General features: G+C 39.5%; 1 protein-coding gene across 1 annotated transcript in view; it reads left to right on the forward strand.

Moving 5' to 3' along the window:
* Positions 1–25,697, forward strand: part of PCSK5 (proprotein convertase subtilisin/kexin type 5) — a 649,923-nt gene that overhangs the window by 521,346 nt on the left and 102,880 nt on the right. Inside the window, 3 exon segments of the mRNA XM_043976670.1 lie at positions 1,737–1,873; positions 10,402–10,605; positions 12,732–12,800. Coding sequence (XP_043832605.1) covers positions 1,737–1,873; positions 10,402–10,605; positions 12,732–12,800 — 410 coding nt within the window.

The following is a 25,697-nucleotide window of genomic DNA, read 5'->3' on the forward strand; positions in this document are numbered from 1 at the left end:
GTGATACTCCCTCAGGAATAATCACCAGCTCCCCTTATAAGCACTCCGACTGACAAAGCTCAAAACTTGAACTGTTTTATACACAAGTAGTTTGAAACATATGGGACTAGCTTAGTCCTTGAAAATTATAGTACTTCCCTGGGTAGCTCTACATCTTGGGGTTATTAGAGCATTTTCCCCATTTTGTTGCTTTTCTTCATGGCTCTTTTCCATGCCTCTGTCCAACAATAATGGAACGAATGAAAAACATTTATCAAATACCCCATGCCAAGCTGTGATAAGCCCTGAAGATACAATTACAAAAGGAAGATGGTCCATGCCCTCAAGGAATTCATATTGTGGTAGGAGGAAATAACATATATAAGGGAATGGTGGCCGAGATGTTTTAGTTTGGGAAGTCATAGGGATAAGTGGAATCATAGGTCAATCGACTAACACACCCTTCCAGAAGCAATAGTATTGATTTTATTACTGTTCAGAGAGCAAGAGGTGAAGAGGGGGAGAGAAATGGGGAAGTAGCAGTGCTAAAGTGACAGCAGAATGGAGGAGGATAGTCAAATGATTGATTTTCAGTCATTTTTACCTCTAGTCCCTCTAAGCTGACATTGCATGTAGCCCTCCATTGTTTGGTAGTTCCATTTTTCTCCAGGAGATGGCAGTCATCTGGTTTCTTGTACTATCCCTCAAAGCTCCTTCTTGCTCTTCAGTTCTCCTGGCCAACCCAGGTTCCATCTTGTGCCCTCCATTGTTTGGTAGTTCTACTCTCTTCCAGCAGATGGCACCCATTGACTTCTGCCACTCTACTCATACTCCATAGAAGTGCTTCTCTAGATGAGGATGCTCACCACCTTTTCCTGAAGGTCAGCTCTCTAATAGTGGCACACAGGGGGCTTAGTATTAGAGTCTTTTCACAGCTCAAGATGGTGCACCTTATTTGTCCTTGTAAGATTTTTTATACATGGTACCAACAATTCCAAAGATCATAAAAAGGCCTGGGAGTATGAGTGGGGAGGAGAGAGGGAAGAATTATAGTAACCTCTCCTTTTTGTATTACACAAACAAATTTCTATCTTCAATCCCTTGTGACTTTATGATGACATATTACTACTTTGCCTTCTCTCTTTCCCAGGATTTGGGTGGTGCATTTCCTGCTCACATCATTACTTCTCCCTGGACCTCAGGGTTCTGGACAGCATTCCTACTTTCTCAATTGTTCCTCTATCCCCATCTTCCCCCAAATCAGCTGGTGTTGTTGTTCAGTCATTTCAGTCACCTCCAACTCTTTGTGATCTGATTTGGGGTTTTCTTGGCAAAGATACTGGAGTGGTTTTCCATTTCCTTCTCCAGTTTGTTTTACAGACGAGGACATTGAGGTAAACAGCATTAAATGTTTGAAGCCATATTTTAACTCAGATCTTCCTGACTCTGAGCCTGGTACTCCATCCACTGTGCCACCTAAGGCAGCTGAGCCTAGTTAATCAAATTATTCAGGGCTGCTTTCTGATACATCTAGAAAAGAAGGAGGGTAAAAGGTGGGGTAAATGGGACAACTCAAAGTACAGGCTCCTCTGATGATGGATAAGTAATGTCATCTTTGTGGGTAGAATCATAAAACAAAAAAGGACAGTGTGGAACAAAAATATATAAGCCTAGCATTGTTTTAATACCCTGTTGTCAAGGAACTCTTCCTTTATGAGTTTTATAATTGTTGTATGTTCTTCTTCCTGATGCCCCAGGTTTATTGACAATGGCCACTGTGTCCTGACCTGTACCTCAGGGAAATTTGAATTTCAGAACCAATGCCATCCATGTCACCATACTTGCCAAGAATGCCAAGGAAGTGAGCCCTCCAACTGTACCTCTTGTGGCACAGGTAAGGATAGCTGATAGTTGCTTATTCTCTATTGTCTTCAATCCTTTCCTCAACCGTTACTGCTCAGCTTTCTTCTGGAGCATTGTCTTCTGTACTGAGGGGGTGAGCCTGGACAGCTACTCATCAATACCCTTTAACACATAGAGGAAGTGCTACTTAGTTGGTAGAATGCCAGGCTAGGAGTCAGGAATGAATGAATGAGTGAGTGAATGAATGAAGGCATTTTAGTGCTGGACCCTCTGCTAAGTCCTGGAAATACAACTACAAAAAGTAAGAGAATCCTTGTCTTCAAAAACCTTATATTCTAATAATGGAGAGATATATTATTTAGGGGGCTACTAAAAGGGGTAAGTAGCTTACTTCTTGGGATTAAAATCTATAAGTATTGTCTGATTTTTAATTAAATTAAAGTGTTTATTACATACAGAATATTATCCTAAGAACTGAGGGATTTAAAACATTTAGTTAAGACACAGTTCTTGTCCTCATAAAGCTTACTATTTGTGCAATCAAAAAGGTTTGAGGGGACATAATTTCTGAGTAGGATTTAATCATTTTGTCATCAATGCCAGCATTTTAATAAAAGACGATCATTTGGGGCCACAGTCTCTCTTAGACCAAAGGACAATCATAGGGGGTGGGGCTCACTATTTACATACCTTTCAAAGAGGTAGATGTTCCCCAGGGTGGGAATCAGCCCTGATTGGTTAACAAGTATTGAGAGGGATGAATAGATACAATGTGGGGTCCATAATTTGTCACCCTTGGACAGAGAGGACTAGTTCTATACTCAGACCACCTTGGACAATTTTGCACCAAAAGAATCCGTCTCCAACCAAGCTTGATTGAATGGAATTCACCTTACACTCAAGATGCCTGGTAAGGTTGGGAGGGACAGGATAGAGAAGGCAAATTGAACCTTCAGAGACCAAGGTCCCAAAAATAGGAAAAAGGGGGAACTCTGAATCTCTGCAAGTCATTGGTTATTAATAATCATTTTCCTCACATTCTAATAAGAATATAGGACATTTGCACAGAAAAAATATAATATTAATAATATATAAGTGCATGAGAGAGGTGCAAGTAACATATTTGAGGTCCCAAGAAGGAAGTTACTGCTACTTGGGAGGATCACAGAAGACTTCCTGGAGAAAGTGATATTTGATTTGGATTATAAAGAACAATGGGATTTAAATGGTGTCTTTGATCTGCTGAGTGTCAAAAATACATTGGGCATTCTGTGGTCCTTTGAGACACATAAAGCACTATTTTTTTTGTGAGGCAAATGGGGTTAAGAGACTTGCCCAGGGTCACACAGTTATTAAGTGTCAAGGGTTTGAGGCCGGATTTGAACTCAGGTCCTCCTGAATCCAGGGCCAGTGCTCTATCCACTGTGCCACCTAGCTGCCCCAAGGACTATTATTATTATATTTTTTTTTGGTGAGGCAATTGGGGTTAAGTGACTCACCCAGGGTCATACAACTAGTCAGTGTTAAGTGTCTGAGGCCGGATTTGAACTCAGATCCTCCTGAATCCAGGGCCGGTGCTTTATCCACTGCACCACCTAGCTGCCCCAAGTACTATTATTTTTAAACCTTGTCCTGGCTTTATCCCCAGTCAATAAGAAATTTAGAATATCTTCACAAAAATTAGTCCAATTTTTCACATATTCAACCCCCAAACTAGAAAAAAAAAAGGTATAAAGAAACCTGCAAAAGATGCCTTCTGATGGTGAATTATTTTCTTCCATACACATGAGCAGAGGGCACTGGAGTAAGTGATACAAGGATACCTTCAAGTCAACTATATAATTCATGATTTGGAATAATGACAATCATTAGGAAAAATTCATCGAGGCAGGAAGAGGAATTAGGGGTTGCAATTGTGGTTCACAGATGGTGATTATTGACAACGTCCCCCATCTGGCATCTTCCTATTTTATCAAATTGTTCTTGCTTACTAGCTATTAAACCTAGTTTTATTCCTATAGTTGAAAAAAGTACATGTCAGCGGTGGTACCCTCTAAATTTCGGTGTTCTGGGGCAAAGTTCCAGTTTGCCTTAACCCTAGTCAGGAGTCTGTGAGTGCCGTTTGTTGGATGTCCTCTTCTACACAAAGGGTTGGGAGTAGACCACAGACTCTTCTAGACTAGAGCTTCTGAAACTTTTCCACTCGAGACCCCTTTTTGCCCAAGAAATTTTAACACAAACCCCAGGTATATGGGTACATAAAATAGGAAGATATAACCTTTTACAATTGCCAAATTTTTCACATCCCACATTCAGTCACACGACTCACAGTTTAAGAAGCTTTATTCTAGACTATCTCTCATGAGCCTCAACCTGAACCGCCCCCCACAACCACCCAACGAGGATAGAAGAAGACGCTTTCAAACAGACTGCAAACTTCACAGAGCCAAAGGGGAGTTCACAATGACTACCTCCAAGGAAGTTGCTAGACAGAAAATGGAAAAGGTGTGGAGGGTTTTGCGTCCCACTTTATTATTGCCTAGTATGTCACCAGCCCACAGGGGACATCAGAAATGAAGAGGTATAAACCAGTGACATTTGAAAACAATGTTTTTTTCTCCCTCTGGGGACGGTACACATACATTGTAGGCTGTTTCAAGCCTCAGCAAAATCTTTTTGGCTCTGTATTAAATAGAGGATGAAGCTACAAAAAATGTTTCCCGTTGACTCGCTGAACACAAAGATTAAATTCAGCCAGTCCACAAAGTAGGTAATATTTTATGCTGTCCTGTTGCACTGCTTTTCAAATCTTATTTTCCTTACAGCGATTTATTCACATTAAAGACAGGCTGGAGATAGAAGCATGAAGCAGGTGCGTTATCCTTTGGAGGGGCCCCAGTCCCCAACTTCTGTGTCCTTTATCCTCTCTGTAGTGTCCCCTTTCTGGTCCCGTTCCTTTGACATCTGGGTCTTTGGTGGTCTCATCAGTCTTTCCCCTAAACAAAACTATCTGAATGTGAATTTGCCAGAGTGTGTGCCTCTCAGGGGAATCTGAATTTTAAAGGCCGCTTCTCCAAGTGTGTAAGGAAAGGCTTTGTCTTTGGAAAGCACTCAGAGTAGGCTGCTGCCTACTCTGCCTACACCTAACGCCTGGCATTGACTCATTCTGGGGTTTTTATGGTATTACATCAATTCAGTCCCATGAGCTTGTGGCAAGGAATTAAAAGATTTAAAGCTGACATTTTAAACCTGTGGGCGATCCTAATTATCATCTGTAACGAAGTGTGCTTAGATCATCATCAATAGGGCCAAGCCTTGACAGATGTCATAAATGAACAGTGGCCATTAGCAGATGTCTAAAGAAAGCAGGACCAATGCTTTCGTCATCAAACCAGGGCAATAGTCTTCCTAACCTTCCCAAATAGGCTGAATATATTAGATAATAACACTCTTCCAATCCATTCCCTTTTCATGCCTTTGGTAGAATCTCATGGGAAGATAACAGCAATACTTTTGAATGAAGTTTCCCAAGTATATATCTGTACAACAGCTATTCCTGGTCAAAAGAGCTTCATCGTAATTGATTATGACCCTAGTGGAGAGACTGCTAGACCTGGAGACAGGAATATTGGAGTTCAGTCCTGCCTCAGACACTTAGTGACTATATAACCCTGGGCAAGAAACCTAACTGATCTGAGGCTCAGTTTTCTTCTCTGTGAAATAGGCATAGTAATGCCTGTCAGCCCTACCTCACAGGATTGTTCAAAGGCTCAATTAAGATACTTATCTAAAACATTTGACAAATTTGAAAGCACCATATAATGCCAGTTATTATTTTGGGGGGGGACAATGAGGATTAATTGGCTTGCCCAGAGTCACACAGCAAGTAAGTGTCAAGTCTCTGAGGTCATATTTGAACTCAGGTCCTCCTAAATCCAGGGCTGGTGCTTTATCCACTGCACCACCTAGCTGTCCCTAATGCCAGTTATTATTAATCAATAATAATCAATAATACCCCCCAAAAACAACAATAATAATAATTAATAATGATTATAATTATTCATTCAGAATGACAATGGTAACAATGGGCATTCATTCTAACTTATTTCTAGTTTGAAGTTATACTCAAGAAATAACGATAAAAGGTCATATTATACAATAACTTTATGTCTTCTATGCAAAACCCTGGAGGTCTGGGCCTTCTTTTGTGGAAAATCAAAATTGATGTCAAACAAGGGTATATCCAGCAGACTACAGCAAGGAAATTAAATTCGAGGTGGATCACCTTCAATTAGCACCTACATTCAATTGCCTTTTCCTTGTAACTGGGAAGTAAGTAGCCATGGATGAATGTGCTATTCCTGTTTGGGGTTAAATAAAGGTGTTTGGTTTGAGGCCCTCCCCTTAAATGAGCAATTTAAATTAGTTCCTGTGTCCAAAGGAAGGAACCTAAGAGTCACAAGACCTGGGTTCTAATCCTGCCTCTAATACTGGGTGAATTATCTTGGGCAAGTCAGTTTTAAATGGGGATAAACATATTTCTACTGACAGCCTGACAGGATTTATGTGACATCTTGCTGTAAAGAAGAAAAATCATAGGCATTTGGATGGTGAGTTCTGGGTGTGCCTAAATCATCAATCAAAAAGTACTCATTAAATGCCCACTATGTACCAGGTGTAATATACCACCTCCAACATTTGGTATTTTGTGTTTCATTTCTAAAGTCTAAAGCTTAGTTCATCATTTAAAAAAAAATAAGTTAAGTTTCAGTTTTTTTGATGATTCAAAATGACTTGATGGCTAAAATTATTTTTTATGATTGACATCAATTGTAATATCAAATGCAATGTAATCTGTATTTTTTAACATATCTTAATTTTAAAATATGAATAAAATTTAAAATATTAATTTTCTAAAATCTTATTGAATACATTCCCTAATGAAATGTACATTGCACACCTATGACTTAAATATATAAGCAATCTTGTATTTCAGTCTCCCAACTTACACTATCAGTAGTTCTCTTTGTATCCAATAGCCAACACTTATTAAATACCCACTAAGTGCAAGGGCTGGAGAAGGAAATGGCAAGCAACTCCAGTATCTTTGCAAACAAAACCCCCCAAAATTGGATCATAAAGAGTTTGACATGACTGAAAAATGACTGAACAACAAACATGCAAGAGTCTATGTTAGTCTTTGGAGCTACAGGGTTAAGAGACAAATGGGGAGACCTAAAATCTTGGGTAATTTGGAAAGCTTATGATTTTGTCAGTACAGATGCCTTTCCACTGAACAGACTGTGGCTTTCCTATGAGTTGGTCTTTGATAGTCAACATTAGTCAACTCACTTGAAGAATATATTAACACAACTTTTTATATTCATGCACTGGCTTTCCATTACTATTGCTTGAAAGAAATTAGAAAGTTTTGTTTTATTTTTGTTTTTTCTTGGGGCGATAAGGGTTAAGGGATTTGCCCAGGGTCACACAGCTAGTAAGTGTCAAGTGTCTGAGGCTGGATTTGAACTCAGGTCCTCCTGAATCCAGGGCCAGTGCTGCACCACCTAGCTGCCCCCGAAAGTATTCTTTTAACAGCACCAAAGCCATCATCTTCACTTGTTTCCTATTTGTGTGGATATGCTTAGAGCACTGAACTTGGAGTCTGAAAGACCTGAATTCAAGTCCTGACTCAGACACCTAATTTTGTGACTGAGCAAATGACTTAACCTCTCCCAGCCTCAGTTGTCTCATCTGAAAAATGGAAAGAGTACCTATTTTTCACAGCTGCCATCAGGATCAAATGAGATGACATATGTAAAGCACTTTACAAACCCTAAAGTACTAAATAAATGTTATTACTGTTATTGTTGTTGGAAAATGGTATTTTTCTGCAGGGGATCATGGCCATTTCACTGATGTTCTTTAAGTTCTTTAATACTAGATTTCTAGATATTAAATTAAGTCTTAAGATGCTTCTAAATTCTCTTTGAAATATAATCTTGAAAAAAAGAAAAAATATAATCTTAACCCATTTAAAAAATTTATTATGTATGATGAATTTGTGGTCCTGCTGTATTTCCTATAAGTCTTCCCAGAAGTTATGTGATATTTTATAAAGCAATATAGTCTAAGCTCTTTGGTAATTTTTTAATATGTGAGCTCATAAAGAAGAGATATTTCACACACACATACACACACACACACTTGTGTGTAAGGCACAATTGGAAAAATAACCAGGGTGCAAGTGTGTGTGTGTGTGTGTGTGAGGGATTTTTCTTTCTTGCTTCCTATGTGGGTTTATATATATAAATAAATCATCTTTTTCCAATGACACTGTACAAAAGGATGTGTGGCGTTGTGGCTAGAGGAATGATCTTAGGTTCAGAAAGACTTAATTTCCAGTCCTGACTCTAAGCCATACTATATGACTCTGGACCAAAAATCCAAAACCAAACACATCCTTTTTCCCCCATTTTATAGTACTCTGCCTCTGCCTATCAGCGTAAATTATTGTGTATGTATTATGTTTTTGAGAAGTAGCTTGACATAGTGAGGAGAGAGAGTTAGCCACAGAAGCAAGAACTGAGTTCCAAGGCTGCCTGTAATATATTAACTATGTGACCATGGGCAATCCATTCAATTTCTTCATGCTACATGGGCATCTCTGTGAGATCACAAATTACAGAACTGCTACCCAATAGGCATTAGTAAAGGGAAATTCCCCAATGGAAATTGCTTCTACCCTAGTTTCTTAAACTGTGGGTCACAACCCCATATGGGGCTACGTAACTGAATGTGGGGGTTACAAAAAATTTGGCAACAGCCAAAAGTTGTGTACACCTATTTTATATACCTATATACCTGGGGTAAAAATTTCTCGGGTGAAAAGGGGTCACAAGTGGAAAAAGTTTAAGAAGTCCTGCTTGTACAATGAAATCAAAGATCCGATCATAGATATAGATAGATACAGGAATACTTAGATACATACACAACGTGTCCCAAAAGTTTGGGTGCAGTTTTAAACTTTAAAAATTTCAGAAGTAGAAATCCTCCAAACCTACAAAAAATGTAATTTGAAAGTTCAATTGTTTAAATTTCTTTTACACTTATTTAGTTTTGCGAATTTTGAAGAGTATGCTTTTAATTTTAAAAAGATGAGGCAGCCTATCATAATGCATTGCAAAAACAAACCCTTTCTCAGGCTGGGGATTGGAAGAGATAGGTCCTCTTTTTTTTAAGGTCTGCCTTGGTCCACCTAATCTAGCTCCATTTAACTTTTTCTTGTGGAGTCTCATCAAAATTATCATTTTACGTCAAAACCTCGTTCATCTGTAAAATGAGCAGCAGAAGGAAATGGCAAACATGCCAAGAAAACCCCAAACAGGGTCACAAAGACCAAGTCACAACTCAACAACAATAACAGCATCATATGTGTTATTTCCCTCCAATTGAATATAAGTTCCTTAAGGACAAGGACTACTTCAGATTTCCTCATTGCAGCCCCAATGCCTGACCTAGCACCAGGCATATCACATATCACAGGAACTGTGATCGCCTTAAAGTAGAAGTTTTAGCACCAGTCTTTGGGCATTAAGTATTTATTAAAGCATACTAGGTATTAGTAAGAAGGAAAACACATGGAGTTAAGAAAAGGCCTCTCTAGCCCAGAATTCCAGGCTGGTCTGGTTCTTCTTCAAGTCCTCTGCCATGAGCCTCCTTCAACCAGGAACTCCTCTCAAACCGAGTGTGGAAGCTTTTTACAGATCTGGAGCAGAGGCGGTCCTTACACACTGCTTCAAGCTGATTGGTAGGCATCCTCCAAATCCATTGCTTCACTGGACTTGAAGGTGGTCTTGAGCTAGCCAGGTGTGGTTACAATCTAGTTAACTTGAAGTAAGCTAATCAGCAAAGTCAATCACTCTCATTTAATTCAACCAGAACATATTAAATGCTTGTTGAATGCTGAAATACAGCATTCTCTCCACTATGCCACATAGATCTTTTGGATGAGAATTACTACTACTACTACTACTACAACTACTACTACTACTACTACTACTACTACTACTACTACTACTACTACTACTACTACTGCTGCTGCTGCTGCTGCTGCTGCTGTTGCTGCTGCTGCTGCTGCTACCACTACTACTACTAAAAATAATATAAATAGCCGAGAGTAACAGAGTGCTTTACATTTTGCACAGTACTTTGAATACATTAGCTCATTTGATCCCCATAACAGCCCTGTGAAGTAGATACTCCAGCTACTATTCCATCCATTTTACAGTGAAATTAAATGATTCTCTCATACTCACACATAATAAATGTCAGAGGTAGGATTAGAACCCAAATCTCATCATTCTTTCCATTATGCTACACCTACAGGTTTAAAAATAACAAGAGTCCTATTAAAGCAAGTTTTATTTTTGTGATCTCCTGTGGAGGGGGATAAGGCATAATTTTCTTTCTGATATATATTTTACAGCTGTTTTTTTTTTACTATCTTCCCGCCCTCTCTCATCTCTGCCCTCTCTTTTCTTCCCCTCTGCTGCTCAGACAAGCTTGGGAAGGAGCGCTTCCTGTACATGGGTGAGTGCCGGGAAGGCTGCCCTGCTGGGTACCGCCATTTTGACAACATCTGCCTGCCCTGCCCTGAGAACTGTGAACTCTGCAGCAGCTCCTCCTACTGTACTCGATGTGTGCAAGGATACTACATTTTACCCACAAACAACACCTGCCAGAAGTTAGAATGCAAAGAAGGTGAGCTGCCTCCAGTGGGGGCTCCCTATCCTTGATCCAAGGGCTGATGCTTCAGGTGACTGTGGGCCCCTCCACACTTTGCTTTCCCATGTATAAAGTGGAGAGGGTGATTTCACTCTCTTTTCTCCCAAATCACTCCTCCCTCCCCGAGACAGATACACATCTTCCTCCCTTACTATGCATCAGGAGGCTTGGCTTCTATTACCTGGGGAGGGACCAGCCAAAGATCCCCTCAATGGAGAGAAAATAATTCATTCATGCATGCATTCATTCATTCATTCATTCATTCATTCATTCATTCAACAAGCATTAACTGAGAGTTCACTAGGTACAGGGTACTATATCAGGTGCTAGGGATACAAAACCAAAAAATAAACATATATCGTCAAAGAGCTTATAAATAATAGCTCACATTTAGGCAATCACTTTAAAGTTTCTAAAGCTCTTTATATGTATTCTGATACTTGCAATAGCTCTATGAGGTAGTTTCTGTCATTATCCCTATTCTACAGATGAAAAAGCAGAAGATCAGAGAGGTTAAGGGATTGACTCAAGGTCATAGAGCTAGTCAGGATTTAAACCCAGCTCTCCCCAACACCAAATCCAACATGATATAGATTAAACCATCCTATCTCCACATTCTACCTCTCTTTATGTTCTACCAATGTTCACAAAGCTCTCTGTAGACCTCCAAGGAGGTGCTAGTGTATAAGCACACTTGGAAAAGTAGGGCTATCTTGATTTTCTAAAAAAAGTGCTTCCCAGGGCCATAACTAGCAATTCTGGTACCCCCAAGGTAAGCAGCAAAAACAAAACAAAACAGGGGCAGCTAGGTGGTGCAGTGGATAGAGCACCGGCCCTGGAGTCAGGAGGACCTGAGTTCAAATTCGATATCAGATACTTGACACTTACTAGCTGTGTGACCCTGGGAAAATCACTTAGCCCCAATTGCCTCACCAAAATAAGAAAAAAAAAAAGAAAAAAGAAAACAAAACAATAACAAACAAACAAAAAAAACCTGGCCTTGAATGAACATGCTGAAACAAATTCATTGGCCTATGGGTAGGAGGAAACAAAAGGAGATTCTTTATACCTTGAAACACAGAACTCCATAGAAAGAGGGACTGCCATGCAGCCTGCTGGGGACGGTGCCACTGGGAGAGGAAGCAGGCTAGGGCAGGGACTTGAAGGAGTTCTCCCAGAGCATAGCCTCCAAGGAGAATTATACCATCTGGTAACTTCCTATTTTAAACTAATGCTAACCTCAGTACTGATCCTGGGCAAGCCACTTCCTCATTTGCCTCAGTTTCCTCAACTGTAAAATGAGCTAAAGAAGGAAATGGCAAAGAAGGCCCCAAATGGGGGCCAAGAAGACCCCAAAATGGGGTTACAGGGAGTCAGACACAATTGAACAACAACAGAAACTCGGTACTACAGGATTGAAAAGCAACTGAACAAACTCAGTTCTGTCAGTGCCCTATCAATTCTAGCTTCCTGTTGTGAACCCCAGTCAACCCATCCTTATAATGACTCTGGGGCTTCCCAACTTGTAGTTTATTCTGTATCCTGGGGAAAGTGGGACTCTGCCTTTTTTATTATTATTATTTTTGAAGTGATTTCTTTTCTTTGTACCAAGAATATCTTCGATTCAATGAATAATGACTATGAGTTCTGATGAAAAGCACTCTAGCAAGTAAAATGATTAAGGAAGTTATTTTTTTTCCCTATGTGTTTGAGGATTTAAAGCAAATAAAAAGGTTCTTGTTTGAAGGAATAGATAAAACTGTTCATTTCCATGCAGAGTTCTTTTGTATTCTCAATGGTATGTCTATTTTTAAAAAAAAAAATAAGTCTACCAACTGGATTTTAAGTCCAATTGTCTTGCGTAAATGCAAACTCTCCCCCCCACCCCACCATTTCATTCAATCCAGCTGATCTAATCTACTAAATTAATATAAGGCAGTAAAAAGGAGTAACATATACATCCTGGAAAGGGGTTATCAACTTCTTAATTGCTTGGCTGATTGCTAAGAAAGAAATTACTTAACAATAGATTTTCTGAGCCATTAGTGTCCTTCCACTTGATTAAAAATGAATTCAGTTTTCTCAATTCATCCACTGTCTAGGGGAAGTGAAAGATCCAGACTATGAAGACTGCTTGCCTTGTGAAGAAGGATGCTTGGGCTGCGGATTGGGTATGTTACATTCTAATACCATCTCACTTTCTTTATCTGCATGACTTGGGCTCCACATTTATCCTTTCCAGAGACCGTGGAGGAAAACATGAGTGTAGTGTAGTGTTACAGAACTAGGGACTAAGACAAGGTTAGCTTTTTATGATCTTATCTGTTAAGGAATCTCTCTGAATATCATTCAACTCAGTTCAGTTCAACATACACCTTTTTTTTTTTTTTTTTTGGTAAGGCAGTTGGGGTCAAGTGACGTGCCCAGGGTCACACAGATAGTAAGTGTCAAGTGTCTAAGGCTAGATTTGAACTCAGGTTGTCCTGAATCCAGGGCTGGTGCTTTATCCACTGTGCCACCTAGCTGCCCCCAACATACACTTTTTAAGACCCATGATATGTTTTGAAGGTCCTAGAGATAAAGAGGGAAAAATTAAATATGATCCCTGCCTTTAAGGGGCTTATATTCTACTGGACAGGGGACACTATCAAGATACAGTGGGCCCACAAATAAACATGGGGTTTTGCTAGGTGGAGGAATGGATATAGTGCCAGCCCAGTGAGGAGGATCTGAGTTCAAATCTGCCTTCAGACACTTGTGACCCTGGGCAAGTCACTTAACCCTGTTTGCCACAGTTTCCTCATCTGTAAAATGAGCTGGAGAAGGAAATGGAAAACCACTGCAGTATCTTTTCCGAGAAAACCCCAAATGGGGACATGAAGAGTTATATTGCAAAAATTTCTAAGTAGCAGTGTTAGACGAAGAAAAAAACAGACTCCAAGCCAAAAGAAAATAGGTTTATTGAGAGAGGGATCCTGCCTCACAATAAAGTCAGTCTCAAGTCTAGGACCCAAAGACTCCAAGCCTCAGGATCCACGGATATTTATATGCAATGACTCCTCCCACAATTTAACATAATCCAAGTGGTACATATATAATAAGTATGGCATAGGAAGAAAGAAACCACCAGTTAGATATCAGCATAGTCACTTGCCTTTCTATGTACCCTACGTAAAATAGCCCTGTTACTAAGTAGCAGGCTCATAACATAGGAAAACATCTATTGGAATGTGTCTTTGCCATCTCGGACAAAACCTCTCTTGCCTCATTCCTCTGAGTGGTTTTCTACTATCAAGGATTTCCACCATATTGCTTTAAGTTTGACTTTCCAACTTCTTGACAGCTCGGATCGGTCCCTTTCTGCTCAGAAATTGCTATTTTAGGTATTTGACCTTTAAGCTGATTGGTAGTTATACCTAACCACAATTGAAAGTCAGAGAGATAGATTCTAGGTAAGTTGTAGAGAAGACAAGTTGACAAGATAGCATTTGCATTTGCTCTTACCAACAATATATGACTTACTCGGCCATCTTTTGCTTAAGCTACTAAAGAATACCTAGGGGCAGCTAGATGGCACAGTGGATGGAGCACCAGCCCTGGAGTCAGGAGTACCTGAGTTCAAGTCTGGCCTCAGACACTTAACACACTTACTAGCTGTGTGACCCTGGGCAAGTCACTTGACCCCAATTGCCTCACTAAAAAAAAAAAAAAAAAAAGAATACCTAAATATTTAAATCACAGTTTGTAGTCTATAAACTGATTAGTACGACTAGACTACTAAATCACTTATATCTAAGGGATGGGGAAAATCTCACTCACAGTTGCACACAACTGAGAAGATGATTGAATTGAACAAGTAAGTGTATACAAAATGATTTCAACAAGGAGAGATTAACCAATAGCTGATGAGATAAGAAAAAGTGTACTTTGAGATTAGCTAAGAATTTTACCCGGAGGGCGTGATCTGGGACTCTTTTCCCAGACCCCATTCAGTCCTTCTCTTGGCTAATGCCAAGAAAATAAATTTAACAGGTGAGGAAGGAGAGGGGGAAACAGCAGTGTTGCTGAGTTTGGACAGTAATGAATAAAGAAATGAACTCAGGCAAAGCAGCCCCAAATCCATGGATTCATGAAGCCTACTTAGACTGGAAACAATATGAAAATGTCAGAGATAAAGCTCAAGGGGGGAGAGATTGGGGATTTTCCTTGATAAAACCTTCCCTGAGGCTCAGAGTTTTAGAAATCCTCCCATGCAGGCTGCACAATGATATCTGTGAAGTCTAAAACTCTATTATGGAGGCAAAAGTACCTGTTAGGCTTCAAGAGAATTGCCAGTTTCAAATTAACACTGGTGGGTTGGTTTTTTTCCTCTCTTCCTCTGGAGGTGGGGAAAAAATGTACTTTTTAAAACTCAACACAGTTCTGTAAGTCAGTCATTTCAGAATGTAAAGCAAAGACCAGAGAAATTGCCATGTTTGGGGACCAGACCTTAGTGTCAGCTAAGGTCAAGACTAAGCATCTCTCATGTCTTGAATCTTGGGCCCTTAAAACCAAAAAAGAAAAAGGAAGAATCACCAATGGTATATTTGGGGGAAGCTTTCAGCAAGACAATCAATGATTCCCCAGCTGGGAAGGGTACCATCCCCAAATGATTTGGAAGGATTATGGAAGATGCTTCTCTTATTATAATTCACAGGGAACATGAATCACCTGGTGTGCCCACTAGTATAGGACTGAGGAAGAAGCAGCATGGTATAGTGATTATACAGCATTGAACTTCAGTTCAGGAAGAACTGGATTCATGTCTTGCTTCAGACACTAGCTGTGTGACCTTGGGCATCACCTTATCTGTGCCTCATTCTCCTCATCTGTAAAATAAGAGGGTTGGACTTCATGGTCTCCAGCTTCTAGCTCTGAATCTATGCTTCCATGATCCTCTTTACTGAATCTAACTCATGGGGTTGAATTGATTTTCAGAAATCATAATTTGGGGCTGCGGGGAAGCAATCAAGGTTAAGTGACTTGCCCAGAGTCACACAGCTAGCAAGTCTGAGGTCAAATTTGAATTCTGGTACACCTGATTCCAGAGCCTGTACTCTATCCACAACACCACCTAGTTTCCCCTGGAAATCACATTTTAGAGAGCAGCTAGGTGGCACAGCAGATAAAGCACTGGCCCTGGATTCAGAAGGACCTGAGTTCAAATCTGGCCTCAGACACTTGACACTTACTTAGCTGTGTGACCACAGGCAAGTCACTTAACCCTCATTGCCCCTCAAAATAATACTATTTTAATTATGTGTGGTTTAATAGAAGTAAATCTCTCAAATTCTTCCACCATAAAATGGTATAGACATAGTTCTGAAAATTCCTGTAGGGCAGATTTCTATGCATGGAACATTGTTTTCTCTTTAACTTCTATTATCTATAATTGCATCAATTTAGAGCCTGAAGGGATCCAAGAAATTCTCTAGGACAACCCCTCTCACTTCCCGAGATGGAGAAACTAAGACCTGGAAGGTGAAATCAAGTGCCTAAAATCACATGGGCATGACGTGGTAGATGTGGAGCTAAAACCATAATCCCTGGCTCCAAAGCCTGGCTCCGTAGTCCCAAGATACCTTTCCTTTATTTCATAATGTGTAATCCTAAAGCTCCATCACGGCCCGAAGGTATCCCTGGGTTATTAAAGGGTAATAATGGAACACAAGCTCTGCAGGTTCTTTTGCCCTGCTGGAAAGGCTTCAAGAGAATGAATGACCTACTAATAGATGGCTTCTGCTTTCTGAAATCCAGCCTAGCTAAGTATAGAAAAACACATCACAACTATGGTGACCAATGGGTGATGAGTTCTTTGCCCATGGAAACCCATGGGAGAAAGCAAAATGCATAATGATCTTCCATCCTGGGAAACTTCTTCCCCTTTGATGGTAATAGTGACAAAAATGTCAGAAAAAGCATGGAGAATCACATTAGTTTTAGACAACCTATAAATATTAATTTGGCATGTGGTATTCTATATGTGATAAAATAACTTTGCACAGTGAACACAGAATGGACATATACTAAAAGAATCGAATCCTATCAATAATTTTAAAATTGTATTATGAACTTAATGTGAACTGCTCTGTGTGCAAATAACAACAACAACAAAAGATATGTATATGAAACCGTGAATCTCTATTGTGTATAGTTTTGGTTTTTTAAAGCATATGTTAAATTTAACACAATAGTAGAAATACTTCCCTGATTGTCTATCTTCTTCTGAATTTCCTTCTGTGTATTTTTTTGTGTGTGGGGTGGGGCAATGAGGGTTAAGTGACTTGCCCAGGGTCACACATCTAGTAAGTGTCAAGTGTCTGAGGTCAGATTTGAACTCAGGTCCTCCTGAATCCAGGGCCAGTGCTTTATCTACTGTGCCGCCTAGCTGCCTCCCCTTCTGTCTATTTTTGATTTGACACTTTCTCTCTTTTTCTTTCTTCCCTTCCTTACTTTCTTCCCTCTTTTCCTTCCTTCACCATCCTGCATCCTATAATTAAGAGTTATGTATCAAGGCATAGTGGATAGAGCACTGGCCCTGGAGTCAGCTGTATGACACTGGGCAAGTCACTTAGCCCCAGTTGCCTCAGGAAAAATAAAAAGCAAAAATAACAGCAACAACAACAGAGTTATATATTACTTAGAAAGAAAAACAGCACAATTTTTCCCTTTAAGGAAGGATTCCTTTCCTTTCCTTTTAAGGAATTTTCTTTCATTCCAGTTGCCTTTGTATTTACATACTTGTATTTAAAGTATGATACAATTCACACATATTATAACTACTACTACTAATTAACTAAATATAAATAATAAGTAAATTAACTAAATTAATAAATAAAAAACAAATAAATAAAATAATAATAGAGACATAAATCCATCCCTAAATTTATAAATTATATTAACAATTCTATAATTCCAGCTCAGAAAAATCCCCAGAGAATCAGAGAATCCTGTATCTGATTCTTGCTACCTCTGTAACAATAGATGCATCACTTGATCTTAGTTTCCTTAGCCAGAAAATGAGGGGGTTTGACTAAATAGCCTCTCAGACCCCTTTCCACTCTATATCTATGGTCTCATGATCCAAACCACAGTGGTGGAGCTCAGTAGGACTCAAACCAAGCCAAAGAAAGATTATCTGTTGAGTTTATAGGAAGAAATCTCATTGCCAAAAAAAAAAAAGAGCTATATAAAAAGCAGGGTGCACCAACAACTTAGTATTTCACCATTTAGATATTTCTCTTCCCTAAACACACTTTCTTCAAAGAGAAAATCCAGCAACATAAAGAGAATGAGTTCATTCTCTTGGGGTTTATTGGGATGAAGGACATGATTATGTTTCATGGCATTCCCAGAATATCAGCAATTTGCTGCTGGTTCTCCTGGGACTCTCCTGGATGACTGGGGCATGTTTTTTTTTTTCCCTTGTAGTTCTTTGATGACAATTTAGCTTCATGTGTAGATTTAGTCTTAAGTGGGTTTTTACCCAACACCAAAGATGAGGATGAAAGTGGAAAAATCCAGTAAAAAATCCAGATGTTTTGCCTATGCTTTGCCAAATGTTTGGAAACATCTGACATTTTAAGCTTGTTTTTCCATTTCCATCTGGATATTTTGTACAACTCAACAGACACAAAGAGCAAGGCACTGTGCTAGGCACGGGGAATACAAAGGGAAAAGCAGATTGTATAAGAGATGGAGAACATTACTTATTCTGCATCAAGCCTCATAAACTGTAATCCTTCATGAACAAACAGCTGGACTTTGCACTGGCCATGCAAAGAATGATGAACAAAAGGGATAGGGAGAAATGTCATGAAATGTACACTAGAAGATTATTTCTCTGGCTATGCAGAAAATGCGGAATTTGGTACATTTGGGGGAAAAAAACAAGAGAATTCCATCCAGAATTTACTATTTGGTTAGAGTTTTCTTCTTTGCCCAGGCTGTAGCTTGTAGCATTTTAGAAAATACCATTTAGTTCCAAAAGACTCTGATGAAAAATTCCTTTCTTTATTAAGCAGGATATTTTGAATTATAAGTTTATTAAGCTAAAGCAAAATATTTCATATAGCATTCTTCTTCATTAACAGAAGAGAATATTGGATGAAGTTATTTTAGTATGCAATTGAATAAATAAGCATTAAGAATCAAAGCTCCAGGCCAGACCCCAGGAAATAGAATTGAATAAGACACCATTCCTGCCCACAAAGTGCTCACAATTTAGTATTGGAAATAAGAAAGGCAAATAATCATAAAAGTTGACATGTGAGTAGCATTTTAAGGGTTGCTTTACAGGAGGCTAACAACAATCCTGTAAGATAGGTTCTGCAGATATTCTTATATTCTTTTTATAGATGAGGAAGTAGAGACTCAGATGCTGTAACTTGTCTATGGTCACATAGCTAATAAGTATCAGAGATGGGATTTGAACCCAGGTTCACCTGACTAAATCTAGCATTCTTTCCACTCTATCAATCTCTTTTTTTTTCTTTTTCTTTTTTTTTTCAGTGAGGCAATTGGGGTTAAGTGACTTGCCCAGGGTCACACAGCTAGTAAGTGTTAAGTGTCTGAGGCCGGATTGAACTCAGGTACTCCTGACTCCAGGGCCAATGCTCTATCCACTGCGCCACCTAGCTGCCCCTACCACACAATCTCTTAATCAAATGATAACAAATAAGACAATATTTGCAAAACACTAGAATGGTTCTTGGCACATAGTAGGTGCTATATAAATATTATTATTTTTATTATATAAGGCAGAATGTGATCAACACTATAAGAAAGATTTAAAACAAATGATCCTGGATTACTGAGGGAAATAACACATCTGATTGGGTGTGAGGATAAGAAAAGTCTTCATGAAAACCTGAAAAGATTTACATAAAGTGATGCAAAGTGGAGTGAGCAGAACCAGAACATTGTACATAGTAAAAGCAACATTGTAAAATTATGGGCTATGAATGATTTAGCTATTTTCAGCAATACTAGACAAAGGACTTATGATGAAAAATGATATCCACCTCCAGTGAAAGAACTGATGGAGTCCAAATTCAGATCAAAGCATACTATTTTCACTTTTTTGTGTTTTCTTTTCTTTGGGTATTTGTCTTCTTTCACAACATGACTAATATGGAAATATGTTTTACATGACTGCACATATATAATCTATGTAAAATTGCTTACCATCTTAGTGAAAGAGGAAGGGAAAGGGAGGCAGGAAATCTGGAACTCAATTTTTCAAAATGAATGTTAAAATTATCTTTACATGTAATCAGAAACCATAAAATATTATTTAAAAAAAGAAAAGGCTTCATGAGCAAGGTGACAACTTGATGTAGGCTTAAAAGATAGGTAGGATTTTAAGAGGACGTAATTTTGGGAAAGGGCATTCTCAGGTAATAGAACCATGTATGCAGAGGTCTGGAAGTGGGAAAACACAGAAAATGTGGACTATTGTGCAGAACACTAAATTAGGATTAGAGTTTGTTTCCATATTAACTTCTACATTGACTTGGTTGTTGACCTTGGGCATAATATTAAAAGTGTCCATTTAACTCAACAAATGATTCTTGATTCATGCTGTACCTGTAAGCTGGTCAATAGGAATGAATGAATAGACAGAGATATTATGTTGTACTGAATAGAAGGCTGATTTTGGAATCATAAAGACCTGGATTCAGATCCTGCCTCAGGTATTTAACCAGCTGCATGATATTGGACAAGTTACTTAATCTTTCTTCATCTCAGCTGCTGTAGGTGTAAAATGAAGGATGCAATGACTTCTAATGTCCCTTCCAATTCTAAATCTATAATTCCATGAATTTTCATTATGATAAATATTTAATTGCCTTCCATGCTTTCAATGTGGTTATATGTACTGTAGGGGGTTCAAAGAAGTTTAATACCTGGTGATTGCTCTATGGAACTGAAGAGACGAGATACATACACCTAAACAGTTAAATAATATGTGAGGCAACAGCATGCCAGATGTCCCAAAACAACAAATGCTAAGAGACAAATGAATGCAGATAATAAGTGCCAGAAAAATTCCAAGAAGAAAGAGATCTCTGTGGGTTGGAGTCAGGGAAGTTTTAAGACTTAAGCTGAGCCTTGAAAGAGTTGAACCATTTTGCTAGGCAGAAAGGGAAGAGAAATGTATTTCTCTGGAATAGAAAACATTTGCTTTGTATCTCTCCCCGGTTTCTTCCAGGACACCATGTTCACATTCCATCCAGTATACGATATTCACTCTTATATGAGCACTGATCAGGAATCAGCCTCTTCTGGTAACCAAGAGGTCTGCTTAATGCAGAGTTACCATTTTTGTCAAAGGATTATAGGTCTGGAACAAGAAGGGACCTCAGAGGCCACCTAATACAACTTTCTCATTTTACAAATGAGGAAACTGAGACCTAGGGAAGTGAAGACTCACAAAGTGTCAGAGGCAGGATTTGAACTCAGGTCCTCTGACCCCAGGGACAGTATTCTTTCATCCGTACCATGCGGCTTCCCTATAAATTACTGATTTTCAAAGAATCAAAATCTAATACAATTTTCAAACTCTGCTGAATAATATTAAATCTTTGAAGATTCAGTAAGTTCTCCATAGCCTTACAGTGCCTCAGGGACATAATTATTGACATCAATTATCACTGCTGTGAATGTGCTAGAAGCACTAGTTAATAGAGGATTTTTTTTACAAATAAAATGCTAGATAAGAGGGTTTTACTTTCTAAGCATATAACCCCCATGTCAAAAATCCTCTCATGACATAGGTCCACCTGAGGGGATTCTCTCCCTTTCTTGGCTCCCATCTCCCATCTAAAAATCCTAGGGAAATGAATATAAAGCACCTCTCATTATACTGAGATAGATTCCACTTGCAAAACCCAGTGGTCACAAAATAAAAGAAGCAAATTTCACTTATAGCACATAGAAAAATGAAACTTAAAGCCAAACTCTTCAATGTACCTTCCAAAGATTAATCCTTTCCTGATGATCTGTATAAATTTTTAGTCACTTGCAGTCACCAGGAAGCAGGTTACCCGCTGTGGCTCCCCTAGCATTACCTCCCGCAGTTCACAGTGGTTCTGACGGTATCAGGAATTACTGATGGGTCTCCAGAGCCCCACTGTGACCCCTTTAGTTGCGTTACTTAGCTTGTTCCATAGCCCACCTCCTCCTTCACTGCTTACGATACCCAGCAGGCATTGTCAGGTATGACTTTCAGTCATGGCCAAGTCCTCCATCAGAGCTGATCCTTCCTCTATCATTAGGTATCATCTCCATCTAGTACAGAAGGGAAGACCTCCAGGGTTCACCTAGTTCGAAAGTAGATGACAGAAGATACTGTTCTTCCTAAGTTACAGCTTATGGGATATAGTCCCAGACTAAGGATCATGTCTCTTCTCAGTGATGCTTTTCTCCTTGGCCATACCCATACTAACCCTGACATCTCATAGAAACCTCTCCAGGCTAGACATGTAGTTTCCCTATCTGAACATATGTTCACAGTATCATAAATTTAAACCTAAAAGTGACCTTAAGCTGGTATTGTTCAGTCATGTCTAACGCTGTGACCCCATTTGGGATTTTCTTGGCAAAGATACTGGAGCGGTTTGCCATTTCCTTCTCCAGCCCATTTTACAGATGAGGAAACTGAGGCAAATGGGGTGAAGTGACTTGCTCAGGGTCTTACAGCTAGTAAGTATCTGAGCTGGATTTCAACTCAGATCTTCCTGACTCTAGGCCCAGTGTTCTATCTTGTTGCTATTTGTCCTTCATCTGTTGAAGAGGCCCATGACATTGGGGTGATGTCATGACTAGCAGTGAAGTGGATTTAAGTGAGGGAGGGCTGTGCAAGGTCACCAACCTCACTCTCTCCTCCAGAGCCATCTGAGTCCAGTGGCAAGGTATACATCACGACAATGACTAGAGATGGCCCCAGATGTTTGAAGCAATTGGGGTTAAGTAACTTGCCCAAGGTCACACAGCTAGTAAGTATCTGAGGTGAGATTTGAACTCAGGTCCTCCCAACTTTGGGGCCAGTGTTCTATCTACTCTGCCACCCAGCTGCAGAAGGGACCTTAGAGCCCATCAAGTCCAAGCTTCCTCATATTACACATGGGGAAACTAAATTCTAGAATAGTCAAATGTCTTGCCTAGGATCATACAGGTGCTAGGGAGGATTTGCAACTCAGTCAGTCTTCTTCATTCCATACTCCAATGCCCTATTACACCATGTTGCTCATTAAGAGATTGGGGCCTGGGGCAGCTAGGTGGCATAGTGGATAAAGCACCGGTCCTGGAGTCAGGAGTACCTGAGTTCAAATCCGACCTCAGACACTTGACACTTACTAGCTGTGTGACCCTGGGCAAGTCACTTAACCCCAATTGCCTCACAAAAAAAAAAAAAAAAAGAAGAAGAGATTGGGGTATGGTGAGGTGAAAAAGAGTGGTTAGACTCAATGATCTTTAAGGTCCCTCACAACTTGAAATCTGTTGTTGCAAGAATTTTCAGAATCAGGGCAGCTAGATGGCGCAGTGGATAAAGCACCGGCTCTAGATTCAGGAGGACCTCAGTTCAAATCGGGCCTCAGACACTTGACACTTATTAGCTGTGTGACCCTGGGCAAGTCACTTAACCCTCACTGCCCTGCAAAAACAAAACCAAAAAACCAACCAAACAAATAAACAAAAAAAGAATTTTTAGAATCCTTGCTAGTAGCCACTGTACAAATAAACCAGGCCAGATAATAGACAAGTACACTGCAGTTTATTTATCTACTCAAGAGTATGACACACTCCATCAGTGGTGATGGACTTACATTTCCCAATTCTCCAAAGACCTGTATGTGTGCTCATACACATGTACACATGCGCACGTGTGCACACACACACACACACACACAGAGTTATTCCTCCCACATAGAGACTTTCTCCATCATGATTTTGCTAGATCATGGGTAAGCATAAGAAATTAAATGGCAATTTGGAAGGAATTTTGTGGAAGTCACAGATGACACAAAAAGGCCAGCAGATGACACTGAAAAAAGTTTAGAAACTTAGAAATGCATAAAATATATGTATAGTATTGTATAATATCAACATAGTTTATCTTTTGATACTGTAATAATTTAGACTTCTTCTCTGGTACAAGGGGAGGGCCAAAAAATTTCACATGGATTTTCAAGATTGTGGGGGCACTGTTCCCCTAATCCCTTGTAAAGAATTAATTGTGATTTGAGGTTTTTATGACCCCATCTTTTGGCTAGAATTAAAAAAGCCCTGGCACACTCACTGGCCAGGACTCAGGCACTGTACCTCTGCACTAGCACGGTGCTCCACCCACTGGTTGTAGCTGTCGCCATGGCGCTTGCAGCTCAAGTCATCACCATGTGCCAACACCTACATGGGCCTGGCAAAATTATAATGACTGGAAGCCCAGTGAGGGCAGTCATATGACTGTCAATCAGGGCTGCCAGCCAATTAGTTTGGGGCTGTGTGTGGACAGCCCAGGGTTTGCTGGGAAGGAGAAGGGAGGAGATTCACCATTCTGGCATATGAGCTGGAGAGAGACGGGATGCAGCTGTGTGCTCTGCAGAGCCTCAGGTGGTGGTGTGATGGCAGGTCATATAATTTTCCTTTCCCCATTCCCTTTTTCCCTTGTCCTTAATTCTCCTAATCTTACTTGTGTTTTAAGTTTGTTCTTATTAATAAACCCTGTTCTGTTTTTGAAAGAGGGAGTTAATCTCCTTCCTTGCCCCAATATTGCGGCGAGCCACCTAATTAACACTCCCCAATTAAAATTTGGCCCCTAAACCCTGTGATATGGAAAGAATAACTAGAGATAGATAGATGATAGATAGATGATTTATAGATAGATAGATAGACAGATAGGTAGGTAGATAGATAGATAGATAGATAGATAGATAGATAGATAGATAGATAGATAGATAGATAGATATAGATAGATGTGCATAGGTATATATGTATGTATATGTACATATGTATATATATATATATATATATACACATCCACACACATGTATATACATATACACACATACATATAGTCTCTCCCCCTGAGCTACATGACCCAAAGAGCTTGAATAAGATCACACGGGGCTATAGACAGCAAAAGGTACATTTTTAGCAAAAGAAAACAGATCCTTGAGCTTTAGGACCTTTAGCATAGCTATTCCCATGTGACCAAATAAAACAGGATCTTCCTTATCTGTTAGTTAGTTAATTCAGATTTGTTAAGTTCCTACTATGTGCCTTTATTAGACAGGATAAAGGGAAGGGAGTGAGTTCCTAAAACCATTCAAAGTCCTATGAGTTTTCTTCTGTGAATATAACGTGATTGGGGGGAGATGCTGAAAACAACATCCAGTAACATTGTGTCACAGAAGAAAAGAAAGAAATGTAAGAATACTAAATATAGCACCAAATGGAGTTAGTTATGTTCTCCCCAAAATCCACTTTAATCTTATATAATCTTATAATCCTGTGACCCTATAATTTTATAATCCTGTGACCACTGATGCTTTTGCTTTTGTCAAGGAAGCTAGGTGTTGCAGTGCTTCAAGTACTGGGCCTGGGGTCAGGAAGTTCATCATTTTTCAGTCATCTTTGACTCTTCATCATCCCATTTGGGATTTTCTTGGCAAAGATACTTGGAGTGGTTTGCCATTTTCTTCTCTCACTCATTTTACAAATGAAGAAACTGAGGTAAACAGGGGTAAATTACCAACCTAGGGTCACACAACTAGTTAGTATCTAAGGCTGGATTTGAATTCAGGTCTTCCTGACTCTAGGGCCAGTGCACTATTCACTGTGCCACCTAGCTGCCTCTGGAATAAGAAAGACCTCAGTTCAAATCCAAGCTCAGAAACTTACTAGCTGTGTGCCTCTGCCTCAGTTACTTCAACTGCAAAATGGGGCTGATAACAGCACCTACCTCTCAGGGTTGTTGTGAGGATCAAATAAGACAATATTTGTAGAGCATTTAACAAAGTACCTAG

This window comes from Dromiciops gliroides, chromosome 1 (assembly GCF_019393635.1).
Source record: "Dromiciops gliroides isolate mDroGli1 chromosome 1, mDroGli1.pri, whole genome shotgun sequence".
Taxonomy (NCBI): Eukaryota; Metazoa; Chordata; class Mammalia; order Microbiotheria; family Microbiotheriidae; genus Dromiciops; species Dromiciops gliroides.